Source organism: Neovison vison, chromosome 11, assembly GCF_020171115.1.
Source record: "Neovison vison isolate M4711 chromosome 11, ASM_NN_V1, whole genome shotgun sequence".
Lineage (NCBI taxonomy): Eukaryota > Metazoa > Chordata > Mammalia > Carnivora > Mustelidae > Neogale > Neogale vison.
The window spans coordinates 78,256,491-78,284,334 of record NC_058101.1 but is presented as its reverse complement, the minus strand read 5'-3'; the positions used below and the strand labels follow the sequence as shown (position 1 = coordinate 78,284,334).

The 27,844-nt window shown below is 33.0% G+C and overlaps 1 protein-coding gene across 2 annotated transcripts in view; it reads left to right on the top strand.

Moving 5' to 3' along the window:
* Nucleotides 1-27,844, top strand: part of PCDH10 (protocadherin 10) — a 64,441-nt gene that overhangs the window by 24,885 nt on the left and 11,712 nt on the right. Inside the window, exon 5 of one of the 2 annotated variants that reach the window (XM_044268196.1) lies at nucleotides 15,482-16,962. The exons of the other annotated variant lie outside the window; for it this stretch is intronic. Coding sequence (XP_044124131.1) covers nucleotides 15,482-15,501 — 20 coding nt within the window. The 3' untranslated portion in view covers nucleotides 15,502-16,962. Of the gene's footprint in view, nucleotides 1-15,481; nucleotides 16,963-27,844 lie in introns of those variants that run through there. 2 annotated transcript variants of the gene reach the window in all.

Below are 27,844 nucleotides of genomic sequence, written 5' to 3'. Positions count from 1 at the left end.
ATGCTTATAGGGAGTTGTGCTAATATATCTAAAATGGAGAAATATAATCTTCCCCTTAAATAAAATCATTTAAGGTAGTTTATAAAAAATATATTATATTGCTTTGAGGTTAATTTATTCTATTCTAATTTATTCTAATTTAATTTAATTCTATGCCCTTTATTAATCTTGCAGAGTTTTTCATATTTCAATTACTTACTAATTTCAGAAGGATGTTGATAGGTCCTATTATTTGTAATACTATTATATATTGTAAAGTAGTGCCATGGCAGTGTAGAAGTGTAAGGAAAGTGTTTAGCTAGCTGTTTTAGGCATGTCTTCCCAAGCTACTGACAAAAACAGGGTGACCCACATTCAAGAAAACTTATTGTTGAGAACCTGTTATATTCCAAGCATAGTGGTTTTCAGTTTTGTTCGCCCTAGAACTATATTACATAAATGTTTTCTAGGCCAACTATATAGGAAAATGATTATGGCTCATGAAGTCATCACCGTCACATGCGAAAATAAGATTAATATCTTAATTTAAATGCATATGTAATAACGGAATCAATTGAAATACTTGAGAGATATCCAGGAGGAAAACAGAAATATTATGAGAAGTTTGGTTGAAAAAGTAAAGGGCATAAGGTCAGGTTCATTGTTAGTGATCATACATAGCCTTATGCATCATCATTAAGTAGAAGGATACATTATCTTCTGCATAGATCGACATACTCAGATCAGGTCATCTCAGTGTCACCTGCTCTGCGCCAATCTAGAAATACGCAAAAACATATTTAATTATTGATATCTCCCCACCCTATACCTCATGCTAACTACCAGCCCTCTTTAGAGGTAATTTTGGGGAAAAAAGAAAAAAAAGAGCCATATTACGACACTAGTAAAAAGTTCTCAACTCCCTCTTTAAGATGTGCATGAAGCACAACCTTACTTACCTCGTTGGATTGTGGTCTTGGCAAATACTTGAAAAATATTCTAGTTTTGTTTTCAGGGTAAGTTTTCCCAAGCGTCACCAATTTTATCCATTTTGACTTTATGATAACTCAAAATTATTTTCAGCAAATACCACTTTCTGATTTTGTTCTTATGGTATATGTGTACTTCCTTTGGACTTGTAGGCCATGATATAATTACAAGAGTAGGTCTTTATATCTGTCCTCCTATCAGAGATGTGATGTGGTATAGTTAAGAGCTCCGTTGCAGGGCTGATCTGCCAGGGTTCCAATACTGATCCAGCCAGTTATTAGCTGGGTGACTTCTATAATTTCTTTAACCTTCCTGTAACTCATTTACCTCATCTGTGACATAGATCCTCAAAAGCTCATTGTAGAGATTAAATTATTTAACATATCTGAAGCAGTGAGTGCTTGGGCCCAGAGGAAGCACTCATTAAGTGTTCAAGGCAACCATATATTCAGTTAAAATTGGAACAATGACATCAGCCTGAGTATGGAGAAAATTAAAATTCTGGCTCAAATAGAACTAATTATGCTTTCTTTTACTCCCAGAGAAAAATCAGACTCCAAATGTTCTTTTCACAATATATCACTATTTTACATCTGCAGTATATATTCTTTCACATAATACATATTTTTTAAAAGTACAGTATCCCTATTTTTCTTTTATATCTGTGAAATCAATGAAACCGATTGAATAGAACCAAAGGTGTAATTACCAGCAAAGACTAGGTTGTATTCATTTTATGGTGATGTTAGTCACAAAGTGTGATTTTAAAATGTCATGTTCTCATTATTTTACTTACCTTGTGCATTTACAATGAGTAAAGATACTTGATCGTGTACGACAAACAATAAAAATAATCTGACAAAGAATACATTTTTCAGATGATAGATTCTTATTTCAGTATAAGCAGCAGCATATTATATTTGAAAATAAAGAATTTATATTTCTTCAGGCCAAAAACAAAAATTTTAAGTGATACGAATAAATGCCCATATCTAATTTGACACAATGTACATTTTGACAATCGTACTAACACATTAGAGTAAATTCTGGCCTTAGGCAGGGCATTGTTACTCCAAAGAGTTCTGATATCCTTGTGTCAGAGACGCAGATGCCCAAAGATCATCACAAAGTAAATGTGAAAATGGAGTCTTTCTATAGGATATACGATAGATATCTCTGTCTGTCATAAATCAGTATTTGAAATGCAGAAGCTCAGATATTTTCTTGCCTCTTTTTCTTCACTAAAATCCCATTTGATAAACCTAATTCTCTGAGGCAGCATTGTATATTTAGGTTTTTGTAACTTTGTCTTTAAAAGTCACATAGAACTAGCAAGTAATGTCAGAAGCTCATTTGAGAAGTGCCTAAAAATCTACCCAAACTTTACTTTTTGTTTATGGTTTTTTTCACTGGGCTCTCTGTGTACAGTCCATGAGTATGATTCTATGTGTTTTCTGTGTCCTGCCTTCCAGGTTGGTTTTGCATGTATATCACTAATCTGCCTGAATAACAATAGCCCTAACAACCTCTAAGTTTTAGTGCGTGATTACAATTCAACATTATATATTCTTTTTATGTGCATATATCATATGTTTTCATATGAAAATAAAAACTTCTCATCGTTTTATAAAATGGTGAAAATTCCTGCACTTAATAGTACTGTTGCCGAACTATGGGGAAAAAAATGAAATTTTAAAACAGATTTAATTGTTTTTTTCATTTACATATCTATGAATGAAATCACAGCGTCAACTGCAATTAAGCATTTTCTCTCTTCTCAAAATGCACTGTTTTTCAATGATTCTACTTTATGTTTCTCAGCTCATTAACAGATACAGATACAAGATATTTACTTTATTATAATAAATGCCTTTGGCTATCATTGGAAAAGATCTCTCAGAGTGTAACCAAGGAAGGATTTATAGAATTCTACTTTGCGGCCATTATTGGAGCACTATCTGAATGATTTTAAGTGATAGAGAAAAAAAGGTGCTCTTGGAGTACAGAATTGAACAAAAGTGCAGAAATAGAGAGCAAATGTATATGAAGAAGTGAATAATATAGGTTGCCAAATCTATAACATAAATCCAGGGGGAATAGTTAGAATTAGTTTGAAATAGTTTAGGGAATAGGGAATAGTTTGAAAGTTATGTTTTGGAGAAATTAAGACTCATTTTACGTAATAATACCAATAGTAATGGTAGCTAACAATTGTTAATAATTTATCAGCCTAGCACTCGTGATTCTAAAAACTTTTCAGATATTAATACATATAAACCTTACAATAACCAAATGAAATAAGTATTCTGGCCCATTTACAGATTATAAAATTAAGAAAAAGAAATGTTCAGTAGCTTGGCTGTGGTCTGATGGCTAGAAAGAGAGAGCTAGACTTTGAGACCCCCTGATTCTAGAAGGAGCGTTTGTTTGTAACTCATTCACTATTTGAATCCCAGGCTTCAGAAAGTGAGCACTGTTCAGAGGGGATCAGAAAGGATGTATTGTGTGGTGTTTTTGGTTTTGTTTTTTTTATCAGCAGAGTGTTATTGGCATTGTCAGGCTTTGTGGCAATAAGAGCCTGGTGGACGACGACAATGAAAGGATTACTATTAGAGAAATTTTGAAAAAAAAAAAAAAAGAAAGAAATAGAAAGTATTAGAATTCTCAATGTAGCAATAAAAGATAAAGAAAATAGTTATCCAGGACCATTCTGAAAACTTTAGACTGAATGATTGGGAAAAGTTTGCACCCCCACTATACTACTACTGAGGATCACGTGCTGGAAGGCAATATGTGTTTTTGTTTTTACTTTCTAAGATTTTATTTATTTATTTGAGAGAGAGAAAGTGTGTGTGAGTGGGGGTGAGGAGCAGAGAGGGAGGGACAAGCAGACTCTGTGCTGAGTGCTCAGACTTACAAAGGGCTGCATCTCACAACCCTAAGATCAGGAACTGAGCGAAAACCAGAAGTTGGTAGCTCAACCCACTGAGCCACCCAGGCACCCAGAAGGGACTACATTTTGATTGGAAAACTAATAACCAGCTAGGAGCACCCTTGAAAGTACGTATCAGCAAGATGGAGAAGATGAAATATGTGTACTTTATTAAATTAATATTTAATATTTTTGGAAGTGAAAAGTAGATACAAGGAAAGATGATAACTGAAAATATTAGTAGGTTGAGGTTATTTTTGGATAGGAAAGATCTGATCAATGCATGTGACCTTTAATCACTTAAAATATGTTATTTTAAATGTCATAATTAAAATGGGCCCTGTGTTTTCACTATTTCTGTGAATTGCCAACCAGATGTTCCCAGGATGAGACTTAATTGTGTGTCTCTGTGAAAGAATAAACCAGAAGCTATATTTTACTTAAAAAAAAAAAAAAATCAATTTCACAGTTGTAAAGTAAATTTAATGTTTGTTTATGATCATTATCCGCCTTATTTTTTTCTTTGTTAAGATGTTTGGGGGAAAAATGTTCCGTGCTTTTCTATAGGTGTTTAGCTTTTATTGCTACTGATACTACTGGAGGCTTGAGATTCCGGACAGAATCACTTCTTTGAACAGCTCCTTTCACCACTTTTTTCTTTCACAATTAACTTTGTATTGAGTGATCAGCTCCAAAACACCCAGGTAATCATTTGATTGCAAAATATTTTGTTAAATTTGGGAGATTTAGGGTGATGGAATGCAAACTATTTCCAGATTCGTAAAGTATAAACTCTGGGTCTTCACTGGGCTCTGTGAGGAGATGCAAGTGTACTTTCTTTTGCATTCCCCAATCCGAGTCCTTTCTGACTAGTTTGCCAAAATTAACGAAGACCCTTCTGTTTTTCCATCTGGCTTCTACCGCCAAGTAGAGTATTAATTTATATTTATAGACATTTGACTTCAATAGCCTCCTCTGAACATTTTGGGAAGCTCCCTGTTGTGACCACAATAATGTTATGTAGTTTTAAGGTTTGTTTTATGTTTAAACCCTGCCTGCAGTCTTTGCTTCGTGTCATTCAGTGATTGTCACCTTCTTGATACACCATTTTCCCCTGGTCCTTGTGCTTGGACACATTCTGTTCTCCTTCTGGAATTCTCTCTCTTCTCTAAAAGCACTCCTCATTACATCCGTGTGGCCATCTCTTACTCATTTATCAAAATTCAACTCATTTTACCTTTAATAAGAAGCCTTTCCAGACAAAGACAGATACACCTTCTTCTTATAACTTCTAGATTTTTATACACGATTGCTGTTTTTAAAATATCTTGTAAAACAATTGTTTTTACTATTGGATTGTTAAATCTTTTAAAGCAGAATCCATGTGTATTCATTTTAGAGTCTCAAGTCCCAGAATTTTGTCTGGAGCAAAGTAAACACCCATAAATGCTTATAGACTACACCAATGAATCAACAAATGAAACATCCTAAAGCTAAAGAAAGCAAGTGTTATTTTTTTTTTCTCTTTAGTTATCTAGGTAGGCATCTTCCCAACTTACACAAATTAATATAATGATAATAATGTCTTAATGCCAAAACAAATAATCAAACAAACCCCCAAACCTAACCATTTTCATTCTTAACATAGTCTTCCTGATTTCACCATCTTTCAAACTTCCATAATTTCCATGTCCTTTTTATTCTGGCCTTAACTATATTAGTCCTTTTATTCTTTTTTTCTGATTGATCACTTTCTCTTTAAAAACTCCTTAAGCCTCAGGGTGACTGGATGGCTCCCTTCGTTAAGCATCCAACTCTTGATTTCAGCTCAGGTCATGATATGAGAGTCCCTGCAGCAGAAAGTCTGCTTAAGATTTTCTGTCTGTCCCTCCTTTTGACCCTCCCCCACACGCAGGATCCTGCACAAGCACACCTGCTTTCTCAAATAAATAAATAAATCTTTAAAAAAAAAAACAAAAATCCTAAGCCTCATGTTTCACCATCACCTACTGCTAATCTCACTAATATATTTTTTCAATGGTCTGTTGTGTGTCATTTGCAAACATGTATGTAAAAATTTAAGTAAATATAAGGTAATTAGACATGAGCATAAATGGAAATCCATTGTAATAATGTTTACAGGCAGGGACAAGAGATTATTCATAGTACAGGATAACTATGGCTACAGGTAATTTATCTGACTTTCCTTTAGCTTTGGGGAGTTTCAGTGTAAGAATTTCTAAGTGTTGGATATTTTCACTCATCATCATTATTGCATAAATTATTTCCAGATTGGTTCTTAGGCAGTTATTTTTCTGTGGTCTTGTGGCAACTGAATATCTCAGATATTTTTTTTTGAATAAGACAAAATTTTTATTTTTTTTTTTTTGTGTGTGTGTGTGTGAGAACTTTATTACATATGCAGGTAGGTTTGTACAGTTATCATATTATAATAATGTTATAGATATATATAAACATACATTGTTAATACTATTTTTTTTTCATTGTTAATACTATTTAACTAGAATCTGTTACAGGCCTCAGCAAAGGTTGATTATTTAAAATTTGAACTCTTTCCTAGATTTATTGTGATATTGTTCACAAATAGTAAGTGTATAGCATGACTTTTATTTATTATGTGGTTAAATATTTATAGTAATTAAGACGAACTCTATTGAAACACAAAATGTAAAGTCATGAGAAGTAATATAACTATTTAAGGATCAAAATCTTGTCACTTAATTAGCACATAACTAAACTTTAATAAGCACGATATAATCTTATTTCAATATTTAGCATTTCTGAGATTTTTTTAAAAGGTGAGTTTGGTTCACTATCAGTTTTCAAAGATTTTATTTATTTATTTGAGAGAGAGAGAGAGCATGAGAGAGCAGGAATGGGGGCAGGGAGGGAAGGAACAGAGGGAGAGGGAGAATCAGGCTCCCTGCCCAGCAGGAAGCCCAGTGCATAGGCTGAGATCCTGACCTGAGACCAAGGCAGATGCTTAACTGACTGAGCCACCCAGGTACCCCACCTATCAGTTTTCAAAGCTTTATTTATCTGATGGTAGGTTAAATTGAAAGGGCAAGGGAGAGGTGGTTTAATGAGTTTCTAGGGGATAACTAAAATTAAAATGTACACAAAGGCTTAGATGTTAAAGTATTTAAAATTATGTTTATTATGCAAAAGAAGAACATTTTATCTAATATGCTATATCTATCTCACAAAAACAAAGATTTCATTCAAAACAAGGTTAAAATTTAATCCTGATACAAGGAACTAATTTAAATGACCATTAAGTGTCCATCTATGTATGATATTTAATTCATTAAATATGAATTTATATTGTAGATAATGGAGTTTCATTTCTCTTTTTCTAAATTTTATTTGTATTTTTATTTATTTTCTTCTTTTGAATTTCAAATCTTAATTTAAATTTATAAAATTTTTTGATATCTTAATTTTAAATCATTTTAGATGGAAAGACATATAGAATATATGAATTATAGTGCTATAAAATAATTAGAAAACATAATGCAACATTTTTCTAGGAAACACTGTAATATTTGGCCTCAGTGGTAACCAGTGTCATCTGCGGTGTCATGAAGCAGACACCTTAGGGTAGGTGTGCCATGTTTAGCAAATAAAAGTCATGACACCTGAATACTTCATGGGACATATGTATACTACAAGATGTTCATTATTGATTTGAAATTCAGATGTACCTGGGCACTCTGTATTTCCTCTGCCAACCTTGCTCAAGGGGTTTTGGAAGTGCATACGTAGTCTTGGGTTTCCTAACCTGTTTTAGTGTGAGTGGTCAGCCTTCCAACCCCTCTCTGAGCCAGTAGTTCCTGTTTTTAATCTGCTATTTGTTTTGACATAGAAGCAACTGAATCATGTTAGGGGAAATCATAACATTAAGAATATTAAATAAACGGCCATTTTTACACATAGTTTCTAAGTCGTGTGTATTGTGTGTGTCTTTCTTGAAAATAAAAGTGTATAAATTGTGTTGTATTTTAGTGACCAATCTAGAACATTTTCCACTTATTTCCATGGCTTAATTATCTAAGCTTTTACTTAAATTATTTTGAAATTGTATCTCTGTTTCAGTAGGTTAGTGGTGCTTAATTAGATGTATGTCTACATATTTTTTGAAGGAAGGTCTTGTGTATTTATTTTTGAAGTTTTTTCTTTCTTTGGTGGAATTTATGCTTGGTTTTCATATAAAAGACAAAGTTGCACACATTCGATCAATAGTTGATCGAATATCACTGTACAATGATGTTTGTTGTGGATAGATCTATATGATCCCTATACCTGTAGGAATGACCAATCCCATTCAGGCATTTTTTCATGCCTTCTGCTTTGAAAATTAATGCTAATTTCAACCTTACAGAGAAATAACTAATTTGATCTTATAATGTTCTTTTGAAGGAAATTAGTTGAAATACAAGTGTCTAAATGTCAGTAAATGTTATCACTCATGATTCTCAAAGAAAAAAAGAACTATTTATTCTTTAAAGGAACATACAGATATCTTGTTAGAATTCTAGATACATAGAATAATGTTATTTATTTAACTTGAATGGAAGTATTCTTTGTCATTACTAAAGTCAGATAGTTGAGTGGATTGTCTTCAAAAGAAATTTCAAGGATACTTCTGCATTGCCAGGATAAAAAATGTGATTTTCAAATAGTGCTGGAACAAATCAGTGTTCATATTTTAGTGGATTATGATTCCAGGAAAATTTTAATGGTATCATAAACATAAAGGGCCACATATGTTAGAGTTCTATTGCCTCATTATATACCAGTGTAGAGTGGAAGCATTTAAAACCTAATTCAGTCTCCAAACTCCATTTTAAGACACCAATGAGGTAAGGTGGTTTAGTTCGTCAAAGAGAGCCTGATGGAGTGGCCAGAGTGTGCTGGGTAGGGTCATGTCCTATTATTTTTTCCCTTCAGAAAAAAATTTGTTAAGCTGCTGAGTCATAATTTTCCACATTTCTAGATGAGTTTGGAATAGATCCCTTCAATCTATAAAATTTTATGCAATATCTTGCCATAGTAGCTTTTTACTTTTCCCCAAATATTTTAACTTTAAAGTGTAATGTTTTTAGCATTTAAAAACAGGTATTTAGAATATTGACAACTCTTGTGTTTAGATGGAAAAATTATGCACGATTATTGTTTTTAGCTATCTTGCTTAAATCAATTTAGATAATGATAATAATCAAAGTGTATTGTCTAACTAAAGGAGCTGATACACTATCACTGGTTTTTGCTGTAGAGTTCAAATCACTCTTAATTAGTCTAGTTAATTGGAGTCAAAGATTTTTAAACCAAACAAAACTGAGTTACCATAATTTTACATCTATCCTGTCAAAAATATTAGTGGTACTTGTGTGGTTGCAGTAACCCACAGTCCAGAAACTTTCTAGTGAACCAGTTGTAAATGTACCAACACCTTTGTGTGAAGGTAATTTTAAATTACACATCCCACATACATACAAACACATGCAAGTATATAGAAACTTCTAAAAGCTTATGGATTCTCTATCTAGAAGGAACCCATGATGTTTCAGGGGATTCATTTCCTCATTCAAAGCTATGTGAGAGTCATGGTATATTGTTAACAGTTGTGGAATGCACTTCTGGACAAATGGAAGCTACTATTTTCAAGGTTGTTAAGTCTTTTAATTAACTATAAAACTTGGCTTGAAAATAAACTTTGAGCAATAAATTCTGAAATTTTCACTGATAGTAAATTCAGTTCTTTGCACAGTGCATCACTCTACTTGATCTTGGGGGGCACATTCCAGCTTATAAAATGAATTCCTTCTTTGCACATACTGTTCTTAGTGAGCAAATTCATTTTTAATCCGTAGCCTCAAATTAGTATGCGGTCTTCATCATAACTAAAATAGAGCAGTATGGGTTATGCTGACTATTGTTCAGTAACAAAAATTCAACGGAGTACATTTTAAAGATCTAATTGGCTTTATTAAGTGATTCACAATCGGACGGCATCCCTTCTAGCAAATACAAGAGCCCTCCAAGGAATTTTACAAAATGGAAGGTTTTTATAAAAGAAAGGTGGGGCAAGAAAGCTGTTCGCAAAAGTAAAGGATTGTTCCAGGCAAGGCTGCTTTCCCTTGGGGGAATAAGATAGGGAGGGGTCTTAACATGCAGATTACAAGGGAGAGGGCACTTGTGTCTGACTCACTGGTGCTAATGGTTCATCAAAAAGTTTTTTCTGACTGTTTAATACTACATCTCTCCGGGAGACTGAAACTGCATTTAGATTAGGTATGAGGCTTCAGTTTAGGAATTTGATCTAAGTGATGTCATTTTGAAAGATGAAAATGACAGGCAGTGGTTTTCTTTTTAATAGTAGTTAAGGGTGCTAGAATTGCTAGAGCTAGAATCCAGTCTCTGGAAAGAATGGGCTCAACATCCTAGGCTCCTCTTTCAGAAAAGATCCATTTTACTCATTCATTCATGTCAATTTCTCTACCACAAAACCACACTTGCCAATTTCTTACCTCTTTAAATACACATGAATTTATCTTTTAACAAACATTTATTAATTGCAAATCACATTGTAAGCACTACATAAACGTATAGACTGACCTGAACACTTGGCTTTAATATGTATCTTTCTTGCATTTGTGTTCTGAGGGATTATTTGAGTCATTTATTTCACAAAGTTTTCTTTCTAAAAGACTAATCAAGTTTACATATGGGAACCACTTCTCCAGATGAACTTTTGTTTTCCAGATATATTCTATAATCCCTTACTGCTTGACGGAAGGAAGAAGGGAGATTTAGCATGAGGATGTTGTGAATGTTACAAAATAAATGTAAGAATACAAGTTTATGCTGCACTAAACTAGTACTATTGGACAAAAGACAACATATATTAACTGAAGGCTTTCAGTCTTTTTATAATTCATAATAAACTAACATTTAATCAATTTTTTCATTATATATATCTATCTTTTATTTTTTTTAATATTGTATTTATTTGGCAGAGAGAGATCACAAGTAGGCTAAGAGGCAGGCAGAGAGAGAGGAAGGGAAGCAGGCTCCCCGCCAAGCAGAGAGCCTGATGCGGGGCTTGATCCCAGGACCCTGAGACCATGACCCAAGCCAAAGGCAGAGGCTTAACCCACTGAACCATCCAGGAGCCCTCATTATATATATCTTAAAATTTAAAATCTTTCTGTCATTTTTTTGTGGAAAGGAAACATCTACAATATGAACCATGTACAATTATATTTTAAAATATAAAAGCAAATCTAATACTCTTCAAGGGGGAAGGAAGGTAAAAGACAAATCAAGCAGTGACCCACATTTAGTAGTTACCGCTACTATGCTTATTGCTGGACTTTACAGTTAAACAATAACAACAACAACAAAATTAGCAAGATTATGAAAGAGAATCCTCGAAAATATCTCAAGAATAAGATAGAGGAAAGTTAAAAGAATTGATTATTCAACTGGACAGACCTCTAATGGAGGCTTGCTTTTAAACGATATTTCAGTTTATGATATGCTTTTACTCAGGGAACAGAGGGCAGGTGTTTCTGACTTCTCTAAGGGTAATGGGCTTTAACTCTTGTCTGCTAGATTCACTTTACATATAAAGAAATATCCTGACCGTGAGGCTCATTAAACATTTTAATGTGCTTTGGAGTAGGTTACTGATCTCAGCCTCTGGAAGTTTTTCACTGCAGTGGGGTCTCTGGGATATTTGAAAGCTGTTCTTTCTTTCAGTCACAGAAATAGGTTAGGTCCCTTCACATATTTATATATTTCTTTAGCTTCTGTGCTTCATACTGTCATAAAGTATAAAAGGTATTTTGCTTCCTGTTATGCAAGTACATAAATGTGAATATTTAAATTATTATGTTGTCATTTTAATATATTACACCGAACTATTTTTCACCAAGGTAATTATACTATTATACATGGTATAAAATAGGATATCAGTACTGATATTTTTACTATTGTCTTTGCAACATACATGCTTATAGTCATCGATCAGAATTTGTAGAGTCCCAAAGTTTAATATTATACTTTACAAATTATCAAAGGCAGTAATAGGAGTCCACAATATGAGGAAAAATATCCTGGAACTTTCATCAAAAAATATGTTAAACATATGCGTAGATATGTATTAAATATATACACATGTATATGTGCTAAACTACAAAAATGTAAATATTTGAGTATCTCATTTCCTTAAGAGTGATTTTTTTTCATCCATAGTTCAAACAGTAAGCTCTTAAATGTGAGATTTCTGTGATTTACTTTGAAGAATAAATGCAGTGAATGAGTAAGTAAAAATAAAAAGAAAAACTAACAGTCCTTTTCCTATCACTTTAGTTTTGACTGAAAAAATCTTTCATCTTTATCAAGTGACCAGTTCCCTACATATGCTAATGAATAGCTAGGGGAAAAAAACTGCATTTATGAATTCAAAAGAAAAAGCAGAAAATTTTCAAGTATGCTTTCATAATTCCAAAACACATGTAGAATACATCGTAAAGCATAGAGATTCAATGTATTTGACCCATTCTCTATAGCCTGAAATGCTTCAGCAAAATGCATAGCCTTAACATTTAACGCTGTGGAATAGCTATCTTTGGCACTGACTCTAAAATGTAATAACATTGCTTTTTTATATATATGTATATATTTGTGTGTTACTTGTCCAACATTAACCCAGACAACCCCCAAAGATAATGAGTATTTAGTATTCAAACTCAGCTCTTAAAAGCCTTGAAACCAAAATGTATGTGACTGTAACTGTAGTAATAATATTTCATTTTCTCTAGTTTGTTTGGCAGTACTTCACATTTGGGAAATTTGCTTCCGAAATGGAGGAAATCTTTCCTCCTTGTCCTACTTTGTTCTGACCTTCAACTTCAGCCCTTAACACTTGTCCTATTCAGATTTACATCTCTGAATTAACAGATAGGTGGGAGAGATAATTTAATAAAAAGCGATTATATTATTCATACAACTGCTGGAATACGTGCACTTTTAAATAAAAGCAACATACTCATAACTCTAAGTAGTAATTAAAATATGCATTTAAGCTTTGTTTAGACTTAAGATATCAAGTATAATCTGTGTTAAACTTCTTTGTTCTTAAAACTCTGGACTATTTTAATAATATAATTTCTTTTTGTATCTTGCTTGAATCAAATGAACATATAATATCCATGCTAATAGCTTTTCCTATAAGTAATCTTTTAACTTAATTAGAAATATTTTATTGATTTAAATATGTATCAGGTTGGCTAATTTCTGCACTATACTATGATGTAGTTTTTCAGTATATTAAGTTTTGCACATAATAAACTACTTTATAGGTTGAGGACAGGTCACTCTTGAGTTTCTTTTGTCCTCGAACTATAAGTGTTCGAGATGTTTCCTATAAATTAGTTTCCTATAAATGAGCATTTTAAGATGCTTCCTCTAAATGAGTATTTTAAGAAAAAACGTCATCCTATAAATAATATCTCTAACTTATTTTTAAGAAAAGTAGTATTTTTTTTTTCAAAGATTTTATTTGTTTATTTGACAGACAGAGATCACAAGTAGATGGAGAGGCAGGCAGAGAGAGAGAGAGGAAAGCAGGCTCCCTGCTGAGCAGAGAGCCCGATGCGGGACTCAATCCCAAGACCCTGAGATCATGACCTGAGCCGAAGGCAGCGGCTTAACCCACTGAGCCACCCAGGTTCCCCAAGAAAAGTAGTATTTTTATAAGGTGTTCATATTTCCTAGTTGTCCATGAGAGCATAAGGTTATGTCTTATGTAATTTTTAATAGTGTTCCCTTTTACTTACAAAACTGTTCATCTTGGACAATAAATTATTTGGTCACTGTAATTATTTGTCCAATTCATTTTACAAATCTGAATTTCTACAGTGCTTCATTATTTGAATTTACTGAAGAATTTTAAATTCTGATGGGTATAAACCAAAATATTTAAATCAGACATACTCAAGTATATCATGAAACAGGAAATTTGAATTCAGCAACATAGGAAAATAGGATTTGACTATTTAAAAAGACCAAATTTATATTTGCTTTTATAGAATATTCTCTGTAGCATTATGACCAGGTAAGTTTTAATAACTACCATGTTAGAGCTAACTCATTTTATAATTCATGATATTATTATATAATATTACAAACCAAAATATGTTTTGATTGTTTTTGATACTAGTTACTATATAGTACATGAGTATATTCGTTTTCACTTTATTTCTGTCAATGGGTGGTGCCTGACTTTTATAATTTTAATTGATGTGTCAGCTAAACAGTGGCCTAGGGAAGAAATTTTTCATAGTCTGGTCACAAACTGAGCTTGTGAGGAAAAATAAATGAGAGAATCAGGGAAACAAATTAGGAAAAACATATAACCAGATAATCTACTTGAAACTAATGGAAATACTGTAGATGAGGAATTGAACTGACCTGTATGTTCTTACATTTCTGTAAAGAAAGAAAGAAACAAAAAAATCCAGCTATTCACCAGATTGAAACAACTCAGTTATGCTCTTTAGAGTAGTTCTTAATTTTTAATTCTCTCTCTCTCTATATATAATTTTATTATAATTGATTTTAGGCAACCAAATTGCCTGTTACCACAATTGTACACAGTTTTCAGTACCTTTTTATCATATGTCTGCTATGTGCCAGATACTGACGTAGGGGATGCTGTTTCTGTTCTCATTGTGCTCATTGACAACTATGAAGATAATGGATAGGTGGGAAGAAATACCCATTATCATTATAAATAAATAAAATACTTAACATCATAAAACCTAAATGATTGAATTTAGAAATTCTACTTCAGAACTCAATACATTTTATAAGACTGGGCAAAATTCAGTATTTTTTTCTCTTTTCACCTTTACCTTCTTTATAAGAAAACTGATTCCTTTTAGGGGATGAATTTAGATTTTTTTTTAAAATTTTGTAGACATAAATAGATTTGGTTTTTGCATAATTTCAAAGATGAGATAAAGTAAACCTAGAAAATGTGAAATATCCTTTAGCTTTTTAACTACATAAACATTTTCTGGTATAGTTTTCTGTATTATATATTGATTTAATAAATATAATTTAGAATTTATTGCACCAAACATAAGCCAGTTGGTTGTTCATAGTAAGAACTCTAGAATGTTTAAGAGCCACACATATTTTTCTACACTCTGATCATGCATAAGTAGTGAAGTGAAGTAGGGATTGTTTAGTAGGTTACTTTAAAAGGTTAGTCTGCACTTTATTGGTCATTGGTATATAAAGTATACATCTCCCACATGAAAACTGATTTTTTAAAAATTAAAATTGTCATTTTTAGAAAGCCAAACACTAGAATGACTTGACTATTAGAAACCAAGTTTACCACAGAAATATTTTGACACTACATGGGTCTGGTATAGGGACACAACTTATTTCCAGTTGTATTTGTTTCTTTTACAATGACCTGCACTTCTAAAACTCCAAAACCCAGGCTCCTTTTCTTAGAGTATTTTTCTTTCTTTTTCACAGCACGGAAAAGGATATGCTAGTCAATTCTACAGGATTTACCTGAAGCAGCATGATTTGCACAAAGTCGACCAACAAAAGCATCAACTTTTCAACTTCATTATCTTGGCCATCCAGTTAGTTGTGTGTAACTGAGTATTAGATTGCCGGCGGAGTCATCGTGGCCAATTATAGGACCTAATTGCTCTCAGCAGGCCTGAGAAATGAGTTGAAATGTGCAGAACTGTAGAAACTTTAGAGGCAACTGATTTTGCCTCTCCGATCAGTGTGTGCCTGTTTACAGCACTATATATCTTTCTCTCTCCAAATGTCACTGAGCCCTTTAGATGTTTATATTCACCACGAGAAGCCAGTCATAGAGATAAAGGAAATTTGTGCATTATAAATGCAATATCACTGTTTTAAACTTGACTGTTTTATATTATTTTTGTGTGATCAAGTGTTCCCCAAACTATTCCAACTTTACAAGAGAGATTGTGATTATGTTCTTTTCACCTGTGGGTTATAAAAAATGTTGTATTCTGAAGACCCACAAAATATCAAAGACATTCTGTAGTTTATACACCGTGTTGCAAAGTGTTTACTGTACTATTTCAAAGCTTCTAAATAAATATAAAATATATATATTATATTATATAATTTTCCTAAAATGTGGTACAACTCAGTTGGTTTTTAAATGGATTCATACAGTCCACATCATACAGTAAAGTAAAAGGTAATTCAGGGTCCCAAAGATAAACTTACTAAGAAAAAAAAATCATTAATAATTTCATCCCAATTTTCATATCTTACTCAACCCTGTTTTTCCTTGTTTAAAAGAAAATGAAGCTCTAAGCTACAAAATTTTGTCAAGAACTCATACTGAATTTTCAATGCCAAAGATATAGCTGTCGATGTTATCAAAAGAGCACTGAACATGTAATAATATCAAAATCTCTAACAATCTACATTCTTTCGATTCTATTTCTATGGCTTTGAATTTAGAATCATTTAAAGTTTTTATAAGGAATCTATAAATTCTCCTGTATTTGTTGTTAGAAAAAAACAAAAGCAAACATTGGGTGTCTGTACATTTTGTGATGTAAAATCTGACATTGAGATGACTATTTTAAGAAGTCCTCAACCATAGAACTCACACAGAATTTTATTTTACATAGTTTTACATAGTTCTGTGTCTCCTAATAACACATGAATATAAAATCTATTTATAACTCTATATGAATATATAGAGATATATCAATATCTGAACTGATAAAGAGTAAGTGTAAGATATAAGGGATCTCTAAATTTAAAATAAATAAATTTGGAGATAGAAACATGATATGTTATTGTTTCAGTATTATCTTACATGTGAAAGTTTTATAGCTTAAATATAGCCAGTGTTTTATTAATGAAACAAATTCTCCCGGAGTCAACCTTGAAAGGTTAACCTTGCCTTTTATTTTGGGGTCAATGAAGTTAATTATTAAATCTGTTAAGATGTACTTCTCTTTCTTTTACATATTTTTCTTTTTCTTTTTCCCTGCTGTTGCTTATTGCTTAACTAAGAGAGAAATTAAGAGAGAAAAATCCGAGAATTTGAGATAATCTTCTTAGCAAAAACCAGAATTCTCATAGCTCCCCTCTAAAAAAGCCTTCAACATATGTGAATGTTTGTCCAATACAAATTACAGATCATTTTGGTAATATTTACCTTGTCAACTGATCTTGTGAATTCAGTGATAGTTTGAGCTGTGCTATATTATTAAGGAACAGACTAAAACTTAACACATAACAAATGTTTCCCACCCAGTTTTATGGTCATTTAAATGGGAATATATTCCTTCAATTTAACATTAAAATGCATATACATATTTATATGTCCTTGATATGTATATATTTGAGTGGATTTTGGCATCACTTATTTGACTGTTATCGAATTATAGATATTAATACATCATAATCCCAATCATTTTATGTATTGAAATAATATGTGTAGTGTTCCAGCCTTTTGGGGACCCTTTAAAATATATAAAACTAATCCATCACATATGACACAAAAAGCACACACATTCACATAAGTGCAGCAGTAACATTTTCTCAAACTTTTGGCACTACTACATTAATATTTTGAATGATAGACTTTTTCAGTAAGGTTCTGTTTCTATATAATTTAGCTGGATAAACGTCTGTTTGTTGTAATTGCTTTTTAAACAAGAAAATGATTTTCTTGTTGAGTCACTCTGCTTTAATTAAAACCTTTCATTCATCATTTTACAATTATGGGGAAAAACACACATCCATCTGCCTTATCACATGCATTAAAAATAAGGATATTCTCACTTTATGTATTACAGTTATATTCATTCATTCAACCTTAAGAAAGTCTCTTTAATTATTTAGCCCTTTATGTCATTGTATATAATCTCACTTGAAAAAATTTTTTATGCCATATATTTATGCATTAGTTTTTTATGTCATAGTAACAGTTCTAATTTGCATTTAAATTCTTAAATTATATCATTAATCTACAAAAACAAACAATAAGAAAAAACAAGAAAACTTTACCTAATTTTGGGGAAAATTAGAATTATTTAAAACAAAATATTAAATTTTAGTTATTAATCAATTTTCTATTGCATCCAGAATAAATCAGAAATTACAGTTGAGTAAAGATATAATTTTGGTAAATTGGCTAAAATGTTATCTACCAATGATGGTGGAACTATAAAACAGAAAAACGCAATCCTCCAATAGTAAAGGTTTCCAAGTTAAAGTTTATTAGAGTAGCATGAAAAGGAATTTTAGAATAGTTTTTTTATTTAATTCAGTTGTCCTAATATCCAGTCTTATATAACTTTACACTTATCAAAGGAAAATAATATCTAAATAATTAGAAAATATTTCATTGTTATTTCCAAAACAAATAATCATGATATTTACTCCTTGATAACATGGTTAGTTTTAAAATAGTAAGAATGTAAAAATATTTTCCTGTGGAAACAGTGTCTTAATGTTTCAAAGGTATGTCAAACGACAATTTTTAGAAATATTTTATCCACATGTGAAATTCTAATTTTTACCTTATAAACATAATTCTGTGAAATCATTTTAAATCCAGTACTTAAATATCATGTCAGGATTACTTAACAGATATAATGGTGTCACTATAAGTGTATCATCTTTCATGGGAAATATGAAGGGAATATGTACATTGTTTTTTGAAGATATTAAAAGCAATGCCTTTATTAAACATTGCAAATTAAGTACTATAGGAGAAGATTTAAATATTTTAATTACTCATCCTCTTGCTTTATTTCTTAATAACTTTATAATTTGACATCAGATCTTCTGTAATGTAGAAACTCTCCTATTTCTCCGACAAGAGGAGGAACAAAAATCATCAATTCTCAACAAAAACTTAATAACTGCGTATGCATTGTACCATTTCACCTTACAAAAAGTATTTGTTAGAGTAAAGGTAATATTTAATATAATTACCCAGAATATTGCAAATGTTAGGCAGGATAAAGAAAATTATGATACTGAAGGATAAGAGCACTGTTAATTGTCATTTCATGTGGTTTTCTTTCTTCCCCCTCATATTTCTATGTGTGCTTTTAATACCCCAGGAAGTAAAAAATATTTAAAACATTGGTATACTTGATAATTTTTCTGAAAATCCTATATTTTTCATATTGCAATTTCTTGGGTTCTTTATCTTTTTCAGCTAATTTTGTAGTGGTAAAGGCTTTGCACTTAACATCCTTTTTATGTTCCTTTTTAACAAGGAAAAACAGAAAATGACAAAAATTCCATATTTTTTATGTCATGGAGTAGTAAAATTATTTTATATATTGTTAGCACTTCAAAAAATTTCCCTCTGCTAGGTCCAACAAAATGCTGATATAGTAATTTGTGAAACTACTGTTCTATAGAGTATTTTTTTTTTTCTTCTAAAACTTGGCATAGGTTTTAGATTATAGCATTCGATGAGGATGCTGGTAGATGGGTGCCGCCAGAGTATTGCAGGCAATAATATGACTAAAATTCTAATACCTTTAGTGTGCATGCATGTATTTCTAACCACTGTTATTTTTTAAGTATTTGTAAAATTAGAAAAATGACTTTTATTTCTTGAAAGCTTGTCACATGCTTTGTTTGAAGTTTTACACTCCAGATGTTTTTGAGTTGCATGAAAATTTTGCATTAATGATGCAATATTAAAATTTCACATGAGACTCAAAAATTTCTGAATGATAGAACTCAGACTTCCAATACATCCTTACATCGTGGAGCTGAAAGTAAGCAGGGAATTTCAGCTCTGAACACATTTTGAGACAGTTATCTGTGAGTGAAAACAGGGTATTATAACAAAAGATGAGTTTAAATCTTAACTATAGTGTTTGTTACTGTGAATGCTATAATAATACATAAGTAAAATGAGTGTAAATGTAATATATTATTTTATACTGCTGTATACATATGAAATAAATAAAACTAGGATACATATTATGCCATTTTTCCATGCATGGATCTTCCACTGACGCCCGTGGGAGCTTTGAATAAAAATCAGTGGCAAAATATGGCCCTAAGTTTAAAAACAACTAATGCTGATTTAGTAATTTTAGTCTTAATATAACAGGTCTAAGGGGACATCTGTTCAAAACTGAGTCTTATTCAAAGAAACATATGCTAGGTTTAAAGGATTTCATGATATTTATTCTTCTGAAAGTAGACATTTAGTTCCATATGATTCTCATGATTCCTACAATGAATATTTTAAATATATATATATATTTTTTTCCACCTAATGTTAATTTTTTTTTATTTGTAGCAATAGCAAGGGTCCACAGGGAATGATATAGAGAAGTTGTACACAGGATATGAGTGCCTTCAAGCAATAAGAGGAAAACATTTTATCTAAAATTTTAGAAATTATTTCATATTTAAAGTCAAAGGAATCATAAGAAAAAATAAAATACAGATGGGTATCATTATTCAAGAAGAAAATGTAAATTATGGAATAGATTTTATTATAACGTAAAAATAATCTGAATGAATCTTACAGAAATTTACAGTCTGAAACAGATAAAAGGTAATAGAAGAAATGTGCTTTGTAACACATGTGTGGTTTATGTAACTGATTTTCTTGAGTTCAGACTACATGAATCTGGACAGAAATTCATTTTATGAAGCAACGAGAGACAGGACTAAGTTCTTCTCATATTTGGACATCAAATAAAGCCAACCCTATGGTGGAAAAGTACTAATTGAAATACACAGGAATGATGATTGTCAATGAAACGTTGTCAGCTATAACTGCAAGTTACTTTGTTCCCCTAGACCTGTGCCTCCTATCACTTACTTTTACCCTTTCTCGGAATCATATCATGGAATCTTCCATTTAACCAAGACTATGAATTTTCAGACACAAAAATTAAATTTTATTAAATTACACACCTATAGTAAGGTCCAACAATGAGGGGAGGTAAGGATGGATGGAAGTAATATCTGCCTTCATGAAAATTCTAGTTTGCCTTGAGAACCAAAGAACTCATAGGAAAATACTGAATAATTAAATGGTCAAATAAGTAAGTAATCAAATTTGTGGTCAAAACCCAACTGTGGACATGAGAGTAATTAAATATATTAGGATGATAACATAAAACAAAACTATAAGTAAATAGAATAGTAAAAATGTAGAATAGAAGAGTATGAAAGCACATCACTCATGGTAAAAAAACAAATAGTTCTTTGTGAAACATTTTTTCTGATACATGTGTGAAATAGGTCACAATGTGAAATACATTTCTTGCTGTGAATCATTGCCCAAATGTTTGAAAAGCACTGCACCATATGATCACTATTTCAAATTAAATTTATTTAATGCTGTAGAAAGTGAAGGAAGATCTTTTCAAAAAGTTCTTTCGCATCTGAATCTTGATCTTTATCTTTGTAAAATATGAAGTACACTTAGCTGTAAAAGTCTTATGAGAATTCAGTGAACTGACATGTAAAATGCATAGCACAATGCTAATGCACATTAGGTAGTGTATTTTACTATTAATCTCACTTTCATCCTTTTATCACTATTCTTGATTACCAGAAGTATGGAATACAGTCTACAAATGGAAATTATTCCTTTTTCAAAACTCTAGACTGCTTTCAAGTTGTATTTAAGCAGTGCTTATTGCAAAATCTCAACATGCAAGCTGACTTGCCTTTGGTATCCACTCATTAGCTCAATTCACCTTTGCCTCTCTATTTATTGGTGGTTTGGAGTCCAGGAAATAAAACTCACAGCTGCTGAGTTCCAGTCATTTCCCTTTGCAACTCTCAAATAGCCCTCTATTCCTACTATTGAAAAATATATGTGTGTGATTGCACTAGGATATATTTACCTGATTTTTCCCCCCTCAACCCCTAATGTGCTTTTTGAATAACTTTCTATTTCCATGCAAATAAATGTTTGTTGGAATTACTGAATAACTGACAGAATGATATTTTTTTGCATGTGACTTATATTATGAAACGAATTTGAGCAGTATGAAATAACAAAAATTCAACTGAGTAAATTTTAAAGATCTGACTTCATTGACCAATTCATAAATCAGGCAACATCCCATCTAAAAAGTAGAAGAGAGCTCCGAAGTGCTACAGAAAGGGAAAGGTTTTTAAAGCCAGGACAAGGGAGTCATAAACAAAATAAAGGATTATTTCAGGAAAGGTCACTTCCCTTTGGGGAATAAAAGGATCTTATTATGTGGGTTACTTCACTGGTGCTGAGCAGAAAATTCCAGACGGACTAATTAAGATTGTATTCCTGGGGAAGGTTGAAACTGCAATTAGGTTAGGAATAAAGCCCCCATTTGGTGATGTGGGTCTAGCAGAAGTGACTTCATTTTGGACCTGTGGCTTCCTTTTTAACAATTCCTTCCTTTTGATGAGGCTGTCAGCTTGACTGAGAGACGTGATCAAAATTCAAGGCATTAGCACCACTCTCAGCTACCACTTGGCAGTTTCTGCTGTTTCTTTTTGTGGCATCCATAGGTCATGGTTCCAGGTTCACAGTCCTTAAATTTGTTATTCTCTTCGCTTCTTTTCTGGAATTCTAGTCTTAGGGAGATCATTTTCTTGGTGGTTAGCAACTGTGAACATGCACTTAAGGCTTTTGAGTGAATACAATGCACTAGGGAGGTTATTACGATTATAATCGGCAGGGTATTTTTAATGTTTGGAGTGCACTTTGGAGCCATGGTCCCCAAAACCCAAGCCAATCAAAATCAAATGAGTCAAAGACCCCACTAAAGGGGTCTTTTTAAGCCAAGTGGCTTGCTCAGGGATCCAAGTACCCAAGATTCAACTTCCTCAGAAGTGTTAATCCAGGTTCAGCTTGTGGTGGTGGCCACAGCACAGATACATCCTTACTCAGCTGAAAGAAAATCGAGGACTTTCTTGTTATCAAGAATGACCGTGTTCAGAAAGTCTAAGTCTGAGTTGTTGGGTAGCTATTGTCTTAGCAACAGATTCTGCACTACCTTCAAAAGTTAAGGAGAGGGTTCTGACCATATTCTTGTTTACATTTATTCCTAATCAGGGAAGTATGACCCTGCCAAAGGAAGCAAATTCTGAGTCAAATTCTGAGATGAATACATTTGCCCCTTCAACCCAGGGATCGGTTAGGATTTCAGCACATTCAGAGAATAAATCTCATAGCCTAAAATAAAGAGTCATTCTGAATACCTTGCAAAGACGTGTGCTGCTGGAGAGATCTCTTAGTGATTGGGAGCAGATCCAATCTAGATACTCATGGGAATGTGAGAGTGTGATTGTACAAAGATCTACATAGCTATATGAGTTGAATTGCATAAGTACAGTTATAATTGGAGAAAGGAAAAAACAAGGCACTAGATGTTCTGTCATAAAAGTTGAACTTGGTAAAAGACTTCTAAGAGGGACTGTCTGAAGCTCACCATCATTAGCGTGGTCTGGGAAGTATGGATGAGGGTGTTAGATTTCCAGGCCAATGCTAGAGTAAAGGAAAGACACAGAAGGAAAAAAAAAAAAAAAAAAGCTTTCATGTTCAGTTAAAAGAGGAAGTTTTCATCTGGTGTGTTGGGTGGAAGTAGTCTACCCTAATGTCAGCTACTTGTATTCTTTGTCAGTTTGATTAAGGGGTCTTCAGTGTCTGTACAGGACCAGATGTCACATAAAGCCTTCTTTAGCTGTGAGATGTGTATGTACCGTAGACTCGGTGCCTTCCAGTTTTGCAGCAGTGTTGGTGGTTCAGCGTGCTTGGTAACATCCCTTCCAGTGGAGTTCAAGAGGAGTCCTCTGATGATGATGTTTCCAGAATATCTAGTCACCAGGCTTCAGACAATGGCCAACGAACAGGATCCTTTGAATTAGGATCTGGGATCTTTAACGGATTGATACTCTTTAGCATAAGGCATTAAATACTTACAGTAGCTAGCCATACTAGCAAGACAATGAGGGAGCAGCAGAAAGTTGTATACCAATAGACATTAGTGTACCAGTGACTACCTCACATAAAGTTAGTTTATGTTTCCCAAAGAGGGTCTGAGAACAGTCAGCAAGGCCAGAGGCAATACTATAGGTGAAGGGAGTCCGGTAGTTTCAACAAGCATAGCGATTTTGTGTTTGACAATACCATTAGTTTTCCCAACCTTGCCTGATGATTGAGGATGATGGGACTAGTAATCATTCCAAGAAGTCTGCAAGGTTTTCATTAAGGCTCAGATGATTCATCCAGTGAAGTGGGTGCCTCTATCACTGGAGACTGCAGAAAGTAATCCCCAAGTGGAATCACATTCTCTAATAATTTCTTTTTTACTCTGAGAGCATCAGCTTTGTAGCAGGGGAAAGTTTCAACCACCCAGAAAACATGCAGAAAATAACAAGTACATATCATTAACCTACAGCAAGTGGCAACTGAATGAATTCCAGCTACAGGTGCTTGAAAGGACCAGAGGGAGTAAGTCTGAGGCCTCATGGGACAAAAATAGTTTCTCTAGGATTATAGATCTGACAGGTTAGATGTTGGTAGTAAACTATTTGCACAGTTTTAGGGAAGTTGCTACATCAATGTCTATTCATAATTTCAGTAATGTTAAAGGCACCGTGGTGGGTAAAGGAATGAAAACCTGAAAATTGGGGTTTACTAGAGGGCCGGGAAAAACCAACCTCTTCGGTTTCCCATTGCCCCAACTGTTTATTTAATTTACAGCTATTGTTTACTCATCTTATTTTTTTTGATTCGGGATCAGACAATTGCTATGTTACAAGGTCTCAAGATGACAAAAGTCTAGCAATGAGGGGTTATTTTTTGCTGAAGCAGAAGGAGTTCACCACCTAAGCTGTGACTTTTACAGATTCCATTGTTACTGTCTCTGCATGAAAGTTAGCTAGATTTCCCTGACGTTCAATTTCAGTCTTTTTTGTGTGGACCTCAATTTTGATGACAGCAATTTCAGGAGGTAAAAGAATAGCAGTAAGAAGTTCATTTACTCGTGGTCCCTTTTTGATTAGGGTCTCAGAGGACATAAGAAAATCCCTTGGTTTCCATAGCATCCCCAAATCATGGATTACCCCAAAGGCATACTGGCTGTCAGTATAAATATTAACAGTTTATCCTTCCGATAACTGGCATGTTCTGGTAAGGGCCTGGAGTTCTGCTTGTTGGGTTGACTTAGCTTGTGGGAGACTCCCCTTTCAAGTAGTCCCTGATGGATAGTAACAGCATAAACAGCTTTGATTTCTTTATTTTTACAGTATGATTTTTAAACAAACAAGATTAAATCAAGATAATAGAGGAGTGCCATGTAAACCTTCCGTATTCAGTATCTGTTGCAGTGAATGGATTCCCTCCCTCCCCCGGATGGTTGTAATTGTAGACATCTTGAAGTTGTCATTTCTTAGGCTGGCAGACCCTGTTCCCTAGATCTGTCCTTGGGTGGTTCAAAATTGTCTTATTTTCTTCTTTTCTTTAATTAATCAAAGCTTTTGTTTCCTCATAACGAAAACTAGGTTTTTAAATTTACCACCAAACTAAAGCAGTTCATATTAATCTGTGACTAAATTAGTGTTTCTAAAGGGGTGCTTAAATTTTAAAAGAAATGTAATTAATTATTAATTAGTCCATGTAAAAATTCTATTGAGAATATTGTATAGAGGAAGACAGTTTTTAGTTTGCTTCATCTTACATATTTACTTTTCTTTGAGAGAGTAGTTGCTAATCATTAGATCATTGCTCACCTAGTCTGCCTGGGAATAAGAAACATTTAATGAATGTTACAATTATCTAATTTGGAACACCATCTCCATCTGCTTGCTCCTTTATCATGATGAGTGACTCTTCTCTTAATCAATGAAAAGAGGGATGAAAACAAGCATTGGTGTAGTGAACTACATAAGACTGAAACTGAATTTTATTCTAGAAGTGTGAGAGTTTTTAATATTCTTGTTGTGTTTCTTAATTAATAATGGAATGAATGGCCAACTTCAAGATTTTCTACCAATATACTTTTCTCAAAATTGATATTTGTGTGTGTGTGAGTGTGTGTCTGTGTGTCTGTTTATGTCTGTATGTATGTGTCTGTGATGGGGAGAGATATTAACCAACACAAAGAGGCTCATGGAGGAATGCATGGATAAAATCACATTATAGGCAAACATATATTCTATACACTCTATTAATTAATCTTTATACTATCAGAATGTCTGGTTGGAAGGTAATGATATATTTGATCTTTAAGAAGCTGGCATGACCTTTTCCACATGTGGGAAATCAATGATCCAATTTCTTCTGGCATTTTGTGGTCACACCCTTATTTTATACTGGCTACATGGACCACAAAGAGACAACACAATGGTTATAATAAAATGTATTAAGTAAAGTTGAATTAGAGAGAGAAAGTGAGAAATAAGAGAGAAAGAGAGAGAGAGAGAGAATACAACCATTGCCTTCCTCCATTCTCCAGTAAGCTTTAAGAGATTGAGAAACAGTTATGATTTTTAAAGTTTATGTAGTCATATACACATGTAAGTTAAAACAAGGAGAAAACTACTGAAAATAAATGATGGCTGGGTAATTCTAATTAAAATATGATAAAGACTGAGGTAAAGCGAGATACCTTAGAAAGGAGTAAAACAGGAGAGCCTGGGTGACTCAGTTCATTAAGCATCTGCCTTTGGCTCAGGTCATGATCCTAGGGTACTGAGATTCAGCCCAATGTTAGGCTCCCTGCTCAGTGGGGAGCCTGCTTCTCCCTCTACCACTCCTCCACAGCTCATGGTCTCTCTCTCTCTCTCTCTCTCTCTCACTCTGCTGTCTCTTTCTTTCTCAAATAAATAAATACAATCTTAAAGAATAAAAAAAGGAGTAAAACAGAGAAAGGATATATAAATTTTATTTTAAAATATACAGATACCAAACTATCTCATTGGGATATTTCTGTAGAGGTGTGTTTTGTGTTCATTGTTTTTCTGACAAGAATGCATGGATTTACATGACAGTGTTTGCAAATATTTTAAATTCAAAGGTGTCTCAATAATCTTGAGAAAGTCCACTTGCAATTATAGGGACCAGAACAGGAGAGAAACTGGAAATGCCATTAAGAGCTCTTGCAGAATCATGTGCACTGGCATAACATTTCATAAAGTTAGATGACAAGTTTTCAGCACTGTGATTTTTAGTCAAGAGTATTGCTGCTGAGATGGTAAGTATGTTTTCAATTACAAGTCAGGTAGATGGAGTGATCAAGGATATTAGGTCTTTTTAAAATTTAGATGTGTAGCATAGTTTTAGTTTCGATATAATACTTCCTTTAACACTCTAGAAGAATCTATTCCAGTATTAGATATAATAATAATTAAGAGTTGAAACTAAATGCTGCAAATAATGACACTTTATGATTTGGATGATGTTATGAGATAACTCATAACAATAAAAACAGAAAAAAAGAGAAATTGGGATAATGAGAAACCTATTGTTGTAAATCTAGCTAGTAAGCAAATGAGCACAAGTAACTTACAGACTGGACTAGTAAAAATGGAGGTGGAAGGATAGAATTGAGAGACAATTGAGAAAGCAAACAGATGGTACTTCCTCCCTGGGTAGGTGGTCAGATGACTGATGAGGAAGAGGGAGAAGTAATTATGACTGGGAGTTTTGGTTTGTCTGAGTGGCTCATGCTGCCTTCAAGGAAGACAACATAAAAGAAAAGGGTAATTTTATTTGTAGGAGAGGTTGTTAATTTTCTATCATTCAATTTTTGCTATGCTTGCTGTCCAACTGCATTATATTTAAACATATTCTACATTATATTTAAACATATTCAGAATATTTTAGATTTTTACTCTTAT